Source organism: Rhyacophila brunnea, unplaced genomic scaffold, assembly GCF_057557595.1.
Source record: "Rhyacophila brunnea isolate RB1 unplaced genomic scaffold, BYU_Rbru_1.0 scaffold_18, whole genome shotgun sequence".
NCBI classification, from domain to species: domain Eukaryota; kingdom Metazoa; phylum Arthropoda; class Insecta; order Trichoptera; family Rhyacophilidae; genus Rhyacophila; species Rhyacophila brunnea.
Window position 1 is genome coordinate 8775987 of NW_028232837.1, and position 12494 is coordinate 8788480.

Genomic DNA, 12494 nt, shown 5'->3' on the forward strand with positions numbered 1-12494 from the left:
GGCCTCGGCCACATAGGCAAGTGCCTTGCTTGGTGGCTACGTGCTAGGTGACATATCCTAGTGAACGAACACACACTATTCTATCGCAATGGCCACACTGCACGTTTCGCGCCTCGCTACGTAATTATGAGTCACCTCGTGAGTCTCCCGGCGTACAAACGTGTTGGTTATTTTTATTGTGTCACCTGCAGCCCTATGTTGTAACTTGTGACATGAAGTCACCCGACGACATGACGTAATTGTAACGTATGCTCAATACACGCATCGAGGCGAGCCGCCCAATGCACACGACTCACCATAGATATTATTATGTTGAAACACCTATTAGTGTATGGGGACAATGAATAACGCCAGTATTAGAGTAGCGTTAATTTCTCGAAGACTATTGACTCACTCCGGTAGTACATATGACGTCATATGACGTCATGTCGCCGGGTGACTTAAACTCACAAGTTACAACATAAGGCCCCTGGTGATTTTTCCATTGTCTATGGATTTTTCAAGATGGCGGATGCTTCTTCAGTATGACAAACGTCAAACAACGTATATTTTGAGTTTATGAATAATGACGGTACGCACGCAAGAAGTTTGAAATTGAGACTTTCGAAATTTTAAACTTAACTTCTCTGTGAGAAGTAGCTTTCTGGTTAGTTTTGAGAGTGACATACCTATCGTTGTTGACTTAAGCGCTCCCAAATGTCAAATGAATTTGTACCTAAGCACGTAGCCTGCAATGTGGCAGTAGTGTTTTTAGTAGCAAGCATAGCATCTAGCTCAGGACTGGCGAAGCACCTGCCTATGTGGCCGAAGCCTAAGGGAACTTGGGAACTTACCAGCAGTCAATGGACGTAACTCAAATGGACGAGGCTTGCTTTTGGCTTTTGTTTTTGGATTATGTAGCATAATGTAGACCTGAAAAATAAGATTCAAAGTTAATCGGAATTCCGGACCGGAAACTCCCCCCCCGACACTTGTGTGCGCGCCTGGGTGTCTCTTAGATAAATAAACATACCTTAACCGGTTGGTCAATGTTTTGGTCTCTGTATTTTGGTGTGCGGAAGTTTATTGCGACTTGTTTGTGAACATTCACCGGAAGAAACGGAGCGTCTTCTTTCCACACGACAACGCCGTTTTGTGTTTCATAAAATTGAATCTTTACATCGTCTTTTGGGACCTGAAATGAAAAAAACAAACAATTTATTTAAGAAAAACAAAAAACATTGTGGACATAACAATTCAAGATTCAGGACATTCACAACATGAGATGAAAAGCGCGTTGACACAGTCCAAGTACGATCCAAGTACACTTGGACTGAGTGCCATCCAAGTGACAGCTTCATGCTAATTATTCCTATCCAAGCTACTCGGACCGCGTCCTACTCATCCAAGTTAGCTTGGATAAGAATAATTAGTTAAATCCGTGTCAACGCGGCTTTACATTATAACAAATATTACTTTCACAATAGAGAAGAAAGAATTAATAATAATAATAAAAATAAAAATTTAAAAAAATATAAACAATTTTATACAATAAAATAAAGTTACAAAAACAAAAGGCAAATTACATCATTGAAAATGTCTATGTCTTTAGGGAGCGCATTGACTAGTCTTGCACCCCTCGCTAATGGTGCCTGATAGGCTTGACTCGAGGAAATAGTTCTGACCCAGAATAGGTCATGGCTGCGACCACGTAGGTAATTGACAGGCGCATATAAATTTTAATTCTTTAGGACGCCAGGATTGGAAACCATCCTTCGTGATAGCAGGCAAAAGTGTTTCTACGAGTGTCAAGAGAGTGAAAAGTGAGCATGCCTTATTGAAAGGCAGTCGGAAAGTTTCGTTTGACGAAATATTAAAAGGAAAATGGTTATATCGCACCTTCGCAACTAAACCGCCACAAGTCCAAATTTACGTGTTTTGAGTTAATTACTACATTTCATTGTGTATCGTTCATAGTATATTCATCAAATACATCAAGAACATCAAATAACATCAAATACATCTACACATACATCATACAAATGAACATCAAATACATCAAGAACATCAAATAGTATGTTCATCAAATTCAAGTCAAAACATCATTCAATATCTAAACATATTTCAAAAACACAGTACATGTACGTATAATATACGTAGCAATCATTGATCAGTTCGCCACCCCGCAACTAAACCGCCACAAGTCAAAATTACGTGTTTTTAGTTAATCACTACGTTTCATTGTCTATCGTTCATAGTATATCATGTACTTACCGAAAATTTCATATCTCATCTCATAAGTCATTCAAGTCAAAAAATCATTCAATATCTAAATATATTTCAAAAACACAGTAAAAAAATGCGAAAGGTAAAAACTTCAAAGCTGATTTTCTCTGTTTGACGTTTTAGGATTGTGGCAGTTTAGTTGCGATGGTGCGATATATCTTAAAATGAAGCCATCTAAGAAATTTCTTCTGGACACGCTCTAAAATAAGCTTGTAGAAACTTCATAAGGACTCCAGATAATAGACCCATATTCAAGAATACTTGATCGTACTAACGAGACGTAGAGTAGTAACAATGTTGTATGTTAAATTTTTACATTATTATGTGGACAAAGTAATATTTTTTCGTCAGCTCGGTGGTTACACTTAACAGTCTTCCCAGTGACGTCCCTATGCATAGTGCCGCCCCGCCCTTAAGCAGACTGAAAATGCCACCCTTTTATTTATAATTTCATATCCTATGCAAATTCGTTGGAAAAATCTTGAAAAAATGATAATATTATATCTGCTCTGAACATGATGTTTTTACAGTGCAGACAATTGGGGCGAGATGGTTGGTAGGGATCGAGTCGTATCGTGTAATGTCTTACCTTGTCACAGAGCAGTATCATATCCTGGCCTCCGGCAACCGACGCAGAGCAGTGACTCAGTTTATGAATTATCAAATCATTCATGGCTTTCTTGTCGCTGATGGTGTTCCTGGTGACAACGGGCCGAAGAGGGGTCAGCTGGTCTTCTACTCCGTTCGATTTCGAAACCAGAAAAACTTGGAAGAAGAGCCTTAGTACATTTAGTTTGATCCGTGCTGGTGGCTGAGACGCATCTGAAATAGAAAAGGTATCTATATTGATGACTGACTTCCTTTATTAAAATGATGTCTAAAAGACCAAAAATTAGTATAGAAGACTAAAAACAAGTTGCAAGCTTCTCGGGCTGCGAGTCAAATACGCCAGAACGCAGATAAACACCTACGAATTGGTCATTCCTATACTGGCTATATCCAAATATCTATACATACATTTCGAAGGTTACGTGCGACTGTCGCTAGGTAGATTTGCACGGTCTTCACATACAAGGTGAGGTGACAGCCGGCTTTTAGTGTTTACATTTGGATTTGATTGTTAGGATTGTGACAATACGTACTTCTAGCGGTAAATTCACGCACGTGTAAACGGGATATATATAAATACAAATTGTCACAACAATGTGGCGAACTGTGGTAACTTTCCACGGCAGGATACTATAATATACAATACAAGTTCCCGCAAGCTGTCACATTTATTTTGCGCGTATGGGGCCGACTCGAAGGTTAGGAAAATAAGCTTTTTCTTACAATTTTAACTTAATTTGTAATTTGGTACCTACTTACCACAAGGTCCAACACGTAATCTTTTCCTTAGTGCCAGCGAGTCCTTTACATCTCTTTTTTTAACACACTGTATTCCCAAATTATTGAATACGACGAATGGTTTTGCGGGCTCTATTTCCATAAATGCCTTGAAGACTCCCATCTGGCAGTCTCGCCCTACCAGCTGGTGAGGGTGTGCACTGAAAATGAAAACATACAAGACTTCTTATTTTGACCTTTTGTTTCTGTTATTTTCTTTTTTGAGTTTCTTTAAGGATTCTAGCATGCATTGCAGTTCGACGTTACATAGGAGCATAGTCTTGTAAAGGGGCCCTAGGAGGCATAGACATATCAATAAAACGTATGAACGTTTAAAACTAAACCGAAGAATAAAAAAATATGACAACATAATTGTTGTTGTACTGTAATACTCATTGTAATACATATTATAATGGCGGTTTATTTTACAGGCAACATTTTCACAAGGGTGCCTCCAAACCTGTCAGCGTCACGACCTACACGTACCTAAAACCACCAATGTTTGAGAGTAGGTTTCGTGGAAATGCTTTATTTCAAAGTAGATGGTTATGTAAAATTAGTGGATGAAGTGGGTGACGTGGGTCAAGAAGTGAATCAAGTGGATCAAGTGGGTGATGTGGGTGAAGTGGGTCAAGTGGATCAAGTAGGTGAAGTAGGTGAAGTGGGTCAAGTAGGTGAAGTGGATTAAGTGGATGCAGTAGATGAAGTAAGTGAAATGGGGGAAGTGGCTGACGTGGGTGAAGTGGATCAAGTGGGTGAAGTGGGCGAAGTGGATCAAGTGGATGAAGGGCGTGAAGTGGGTGAATTAAACGAAGTGAGTGAAGTGGATGAAGTGTACATCAATTTTATGTATGTCATATGTTTATAATAGCAATATCTTGATTTTACTACATCGTTAGTTGTATTTCATTGGCAGGATTTGACACACCTCGGATATCATTGTTGTTGTAATCAACTCCCACGAATCATATACGGATCGATAGCACAACGCGACTAGCGCGTTTGTGGTAGTTGGCCATTAGATATTAGATATAATTAACATGATATTTAAATGTGGTATTTAAAAAGTAATTAACTGGTCAGCAGCATGTATTTACGACGATTCGCTTGATACTGACATAATATGTGAATATCTTAAATTAATAATTTGCAATGTTCACTATATGTAAAAATAAATACAATTTGAAAAGTTGAATGTTTCTGAGGTTTTCTAAAGTTATATATTTTAAATACTGTAAGATTATCCACCTGTGAAGTCTGGTGTCAGAAATCAACATATTCCATCTGAGAGAGATGAGTTCATATTGGCAGAATATTCAAAAAATAATTTTTAAAAATAGGTACCTGAAAGGTTGTTCGTCTGTGACGCACGAAATCATGACGCAGACGGTCCCAGTGTAGCCAAGGATCTCGATTGTTGGAAAAGTTCTACACTGAGGAGTGCTGCGTGTACCCGGAATCGAACCCGCCGATCTGCCCTCTGAAGTTTCGCATTCGTATCGGAATCTGTAACAGAGATAATTTATCTTTTTCATAATTTTATCAGTCTTCAATATTTTGATTTTCTGAACGTTTTATCTACCTACGTGGTCAATTTAGTCAAACTTTTCCTACTGTATTAATGCATCACACAACTGACTCATGTTAAGAAAAACTATGTGATTTGTAGTAGGTACGCAAGCTATCCTTGACTCGATGATCAATGATGAGGGAACTCATAAATAATGGGAACTGAAATACCTAATGGGTAAGGAGTAGCAGACAACCGATCTAGAATAAGGAAGAATCGGGATAAACTTAAACACGTGTCAAGAATACGTCATACGTCGAATACTGACATGCATTGGCGATCATTTATTATTGGTGTATCTGTATTACACACACTATTGCACGTGCATAATGCGTGTTTCATTCACGTATGACACACGTTCAAAACCCTGCATCAAAATATAGTGTAATGAACATAGCCTATCGGAATTCTATTTATTAATCTTTTCTGTGGTTAGACTTCTCCGCGAATTCGAACCGTGTGGGTCTTCCATGGTTACATGTAAATTGTACGTATTACATTTCGCCATAGCACAGTTCACCGTGAGCCCTGTTACCGGAAAGAAATGGCCGTATACAGTGACGTTCCTAGGCACTAGGCAAAGCGCCCTTTCATTTTTAGTCTCAAACTGTTCGGTATCTACCAACCTATTTTAATACATATTTGTATTTTATTTTCTGCTATTTTAAGCAGACAATAATTAGTGCAATAAAAATCTTAAAAAAATACATATAGGTACATCATATCTATTGATGATTAGATTAGAGCATGTCCACGAAATCTACTGTCAAACATCGGAGTCTAGGTTTGGAGCTCCTCTTCAATTCAATTCAATTAAATCCTGCTAAGACCAAGCCATAATAGATGATAGTCAAAAAATATTCGTCTATCTATAAAATAACTAAAATTATGCCATTAAATCATACATAGTTTTCGATATTTTATAGATAGAAAGATATTTTTTATCTATTATGGTTCGGTTTGATTAGGCAGGGCTTAATGAATTTAAATAAACTATCAAACTTGTAGAAAAAGTGTGCACTATATTATTTGTCGGATCGCCCATAGCATACCAACAAAACTATTATGATTTGGTTTAGGCAAGGTTTAATTAAGTTTTAAAAACTTTACAACACTATCTGTTAATTATTGTATTCTTAGTTCAATGAAAACAAATACGTATGACTAAGTTCAATATACACTATTTATGTCGGATCTTAACAGCCTACCTCCGGCTTCGCCACTAACTTGATGTATATCGTCACCTCAATACTACAACTAGATAACTTGATTTTTCACTGTTTTTGAGATAGCTATTGAATATGATTCTACATTTCCTTTTCTACAGATTGATAAAACTTGGATAAAACTCAGAAGTTAATGGGAACTGTATTAATTTTATGTTTGAAAATATTAGATAACTTTAAAACCATAAATGCATTGAATAAATAAAATAATATATCATTCAATTGAACAATTTAATTGTTCCCAATTAGACAAGCACAATTTTCCATTTTTATTTTAGATAATAATTATAGCCTAGATTTATGTTAATCAACTAAAGTTTAAATTTCATTTTCCTATAACAATGACCAAATCAGAGTTATCTAGTTTGTTGTAGTATTGACATGGCCCCCACATCCTGAAGCGGACCCCCAGCTAGGATTTTTGACGGCCCCCCTACCTATCGCTAAAGATAAAGGCAGTGTGACGCTCTACAGTAGCGTTTTGCAAATGGAGTACGCGGTAAAATTAATGTGTAGGTACCTATATTTAGTGTTTTTTGTATAATTGAATTCATCTATTTGAATTATGGAGTTGTCGAGTACTTATCGATACCTACACAATTAAAAATTGTATCGTACAACCACATAATTTTAAATAATATTAATATTGAAGATAAATAGCGCCGCAGCCGACTTTTTTTTACTATTCGAGAGAATTTGTGATGTGTGTTTAAATCACTTATCTGCTCGATTCGCCACGCCGGCCCCTTCCTGAGACCGGGCCCCCAAGCTAGAGCCCTGTCAGCCCCCCTTTGTGGGGGCCATGAGTATTGAAGTGACGATATATAATAATGTATATTTGCGTCGATCTGTGGCGGACACATCGGCTTTAGACAGGTAATGTTCAAGTGCATATATTATAATATATACCTACCTAATAATACTATAAGGAAAACCAGTTTATAATAATTATTGTACCTAATGCATTTTCTTGGATTCTTACGAATAATGAATGATAAATTCCAACTTAGGAAATACAAGTAATTTTATTGTAGGTTTTGTTGTACCAATACAGCACATTATTATATTTTGATCGATGAACGAATTCTGTATGAGTGTGGCTACTATAAAAATATTTTTGAACGTATTTACATTAATTATTTTTATTTTCCTATTTTGTGAAAGGCAAAGATTTAGCCGTTTACTAAATTTATTAACACATTCTCAGTCGTACTGCATATTTAATTGGAATTATTGTCCTCATTTGACAGTTAGTGGGTCGTTTACTAGTTAATGGTGACGTAATGGTCTGACGCAAATTTAAATTTTCCAAATAAATCCATGCGTTCGAAATTTACATTATTTAGTCGCATTTAATTAAATTGATTCGCATATGTAAGCAATTCTCTTCCAGAAAAAAATACTATCGAGTAGGTTCAAATATAAGCAATTTTCGCCTTAATCTTTTAGCAACGCATGATCTACCTACTACAATGGGACGGCACTAATTTTAACATCGGTGAATGATAATTGAGTGTTTATTATGTGAAATATTATGTGAAAAATCTATATTACTTATACAATATATAAAAAAACCTAAATTTATGAAGAATATGCATAATATTCTTTGGATTTTGGTGTAATTGAATAGTTCCACGACTGGTTTGGAGGCCCTTTTTTAATTTTTCTAACGAATCAGGATTACACGAATGACGTGTCTTGAATTTTCTTTAATATTTTGGAAAACTAAATTCTGCACACAACATAGTAATTACGTAAGTCGTTAATCTCTTCACTCCCGTGCTACGCCACTGCATTCAAATACAATTATGTTACATCAAAATAGGCTTAAGGTATACCGATGTGCTATATTGGGAAGGTCTTGACTGGTTTTGACCTTCCCCACTTCCTGTGTTTGATTAAAAGTGTGTATAGCTGTAACTTAACAACCTGACAATCGATAAGGCATTAGACCGGGTGCTGAGTGGAGTTGAGTATGCATAATATGAGGGACTCAGTTTCTCTTGTGATTCGTTTATCTGAAATGAGAGTATAGTTGAAAAATCACAATGCTAGCCCCGAGAATAGTCGTGGCCCCCACTTCTCATCTACTTAACTTGGCATCTCAAATGCGTCTCGTATTTTAGTATGAACCATATGGGACACGCAGATTTTTTTTCAATTCGTCTACCTGAGACGATGGTACATATGACAGGTTGTTATGGTAGTCCCGAAAATACTAGCTCTGGGACAACTGGTCGCTAGGACAAGTGGGCGCCGCACTGTCGAATGAAATAAATAGACGTTCGTTACGATTTGATACATAAAGAAGACAGGAATTTTAATACGATTCTATCTACTATTTAATAGTTTTAAGTATTCATCTTGCTCTTAATATAATATTGTGGTTTGAGAATTATTATACTTGACGAGTGACTTCAGAGGATCCTTCATACACTTCATGGATATAGATATCCATCGCTCCTAACAAAACGTGACCGGCAAATCTGTCTTCGCAACCCCAAGACATTAATAATTGTGTTCGCTAAAACGACTTATGTATGATAAAGCGACTTCAACGCACGGACAAGTCACAAAATTTCCACCCCTGTAGAATTAATAATATGTTACGTTATGTAAATTGTCCGTATTAAATTTCACCGTAGTTCACGGTGAGCTGTCATACCGGAAAGAGGTGACCGCGAATCACTGAGATTAAAAAAATAACGCTTTGTTCGTAAAGCCATTGCAGATAAGTAATATTCCAATATTATTAGATTCAATAAGAACATTAATTTGATATTGATAACAACTGATGAAATGATACTTATGATCATCTACCAGAATTATTGTATGTAGGTATACGATATGTTTGTATTTGTAATTTACCTACTAACCTACCTATTTTCTTCGGTCTACCCTTTATATTCCATATTCCGTTGGTTTTTATTACGAATTTTTATTTAGACCGGCACTCGAAATGGGCAAATTTAAGGACCGGAATGCTTAATAATTTTCCAAAAATATAACGAAGTTATCTCATTATAATGTATATTTCATAAAAATAAGTGTGTTAAAAATAAAACTGAGCGATTATCCCAGAGATTATCTTCCGTCTCGCGAAAAAAATAAATATTGCATTCCGGTTCGTGAATGATTAAGAGGGTACTTAATTGCGTGAATAATTTTCAACAGTAGGTGACGAAATTTCTCACTAGTCGCCAATCGGAGACAGACAGTCGAGGTGTCCGCACGTCGATTTGTTTTGTCATGGCGTCGGATGAAAATATTCTTAAATCGTGTAAAGATGACTAAAAAAATTGACGTATGTACTTAAAAAAGAAAACATGTCAATGAATATACTATTAATATTAGTAATATAACAATAAACATAACATTAAATGGACGCATGTAGGATTTTTATGACAAATTATATTTCGTTCGGCACGCGTCATTTGCACAATCCGCGCATCGCCTAGCCACGATCTTTTTAGACCATGCCTCAACTGAAGTATAGCCTTAAAAAGTAATAAAATTAATTTACTTTATATAAATTTGTTCGAAACTTGTTGTCATTGTAAAAATATTATTTAACTAACGTACCATATATACGTGACGTAAACCTCGATATTTGCCTGCGGCGCTGACAACGTTATGTCCTAATCTTGCTTGCCACACGTTTAAAGAAAATCGTTCATTTGACCTCTGGCCTTGGCAGGTATATCTAATACATACAATTATTATATAAATATGTAAATTATTCCGACCATGTCCGATCCTAATACGATCATAATAAGGACCTCCACACGGTGGAGATTTGTATTAACCTTAGACTATAGATACATCTAGACGCCACCCATTGCATTGCTAAATGAAGCTGCGTGCCGTGCGTTTGGTTTGTGGCGGAGCGAACGCATTCGTATACAAATGTTCGAGACCATAGACCATTTCACTAGTGCTCGCCCAAAGTGCTCGCACTAGACACTCAGAATTAAAATATATTTTTCTATTTTTTTACGTTATATAGTATTTTTAAGCGGTCAAAATGCAACCATTAGGTAAAAATATCCATAATTTAAGTTATTTTAAAGAAACACGGTCACTTGATATTAAAATATATAGATAATAATATACAAATAAATTATCACGAACATGTATCAACTTACTTATGAAACGTAATACCATCTTCTTGCTTATCAGTAGGTACGGCTACCACATTTTAATACAACACACAGAACCATATTTTCTACTTAATTAACTAAAAATATTTACCACTGACTTTATGTTTAACACAAAAAAATAGCAATTTTAGCAACACGGTTATCGACGCTTAGTTAAGCAATAAGGTACGATTTGGCGGCTACACCGTAGCAAACCATCTCCCACATCTGTAAACCTTTTATCTTACTCTAGCGCGTGTCGCAGAGATTATAAGGGTGCTGAATACTTTCTAACTCGCACTTATGCATCGTTTTTGTTCAGGCCTTGGTATTAACAGATTTTGTTTTTACGAGAAATGGATGTCAGCCACTTGCTCAACCTATTACGTCCATACTCTGACTCATACAAAAATTGAAAAACAATATGTGTACTTGTCAGATCCAGGATTCGAACCTGGGACCGTGACGCTGTAGACCGAAGCTTAAGCCGTGCGGCCATTGTGGGTGTGTAATATGTAAATATTTTCGGAAAATGAATACAGGTAATTATGAGTGTCGTGTAGGCAATTGATCGTAGGTTTTTATTGGTAAGTTACCTCATAGAGGTGGACGCAGGTTCTTCGACGATCCTGACCGTCGGTAATTTCTTCACTTCAGGGGATGGTGACTCAGCCAGCACTGGTTCCGGTATCAACGGCTGTAGAAGCGCTTGCTGAGGGAAGTAGAATGGTACATTCACGATGTCTTCTTCTTGGTGGGCTTCAGCAAAATGAGGATCCATAGCTTCCTGAAAATGATAACGCAATATGAAAAATATCAGCATGTCATTAATACATACGCACGTGGCCCTGGCTTAAGGGGGGCCCGGCTTGACGGATCGACCAGCCAAGTTAGATAAACACACATCACAAAAGTGCAGTAAAAATATAAAAAATGTCGCCTGCGGCGCTATTTCACTTTAGGCGTATTAACATTTAAAAATACGTGATTGTGCAATGCAATTTTTGATTATTGTTTGTCGATATTCGACAACTCCATAATTCAAGTGAGTGCATTTAAAAATGCAAAAAATCGCTAAAAAATACACTGAATACCCTTAATTTCATCTCGAACACCATTTGGAATACGCAAATGTAGATCGTCACACTGTCTTTAATTAACCTTTGCGATAGGTAGGTGGGCCTGCCAAAGATTCTAGTCCAGGGGCCCGCTTCCGGATGTGGGGGCCATGCCGCAGATATAGAGACACACCAGAATTTTTTTGAAAATATACGACGCCCGACAGGACTTGATATAAATATTAATAACCACTGGATTCGCGGCAATGTGCTTTATCAATTAAGCTACGGACATCATATCTAATTTAAACGAAATTAATTAGCAGTTTTTACATAAAATACTTATCAAATCATGTTAATTAAGACTTTCGATTTTTGTTTTTTTAAATCAATTATTCGTTGAATAAAAGAAATAGTTTATACTGTCATATTATTTCTAATATTTATTATATTCACATGTTCGATGCCTCCCGTCAGGCAATCAAGCCTTATAATAATAAATTATTTTTTTCTTGTGTCTTAGTAAACTTGTACTTTTTCTTCTATTTTATATCGAATTACCTGGAAAATTGTATCAATTTATTTTTGTATAAATTGTACACGATATTAATATTAATTAATATTATTATGTGTGCTCCGTTTTAGTGTTGTATTTTATATATTTTGTTTCACATGTGTATGCGTCGTTTATAAATGAATAATTAATTTGTAATATTCGGTCCTATTTTTTTCAATATCTATAAATATAATATGTGAGTATCACCACAGACAATATGAAGTATTACCAGTTTAAATAATTACTTAATGCATATTGTTTATTTTTGTGGTCATCCTGATAATAAATTAATTC

General features: G+C 36.1%; 1 protein-coding gene across 1 annotated transcript in view; it reads right to left on the reverse strand.

The window, feature by feature from the left end:
• The window catches only part of LOC147073180 (transcription factor p65-like), a 38303-nt gene that overhangs the window by 5031 nt on the left and 20778 nt on the right, over positions 1 to 12494 (reverse strand). The window contains exons 2-7 of the mRNA XM_085945104.1: positions 11183 to 11373; positions 4996 to 5157; positions 3634 to 3812; positions 2855 to 3087; positions 1013 to 1174; positions 834 to 912 (exon numbers count right to left, since the gene is read on the reverse strand). Coding sequence (XP_085801230.1) covers positions 834 to 912; positions 1013 to 1174; positions 2855 to 3087; positions 3634 to 3812; positions 4996 to 5157; positions 11183 to 11367 — 1000 coding nt within the window. The 5' untranslated portion in view covers positions 11368 to 11373. The remainder of the gene's footprint in view (positions 1 to 833; positions 913 to 1012; positions 1175 to 2854; positions 3088 to 3633; positions 3813 to 4995; positions 5158 to 11182; positions 11374 to 12494) is intronic.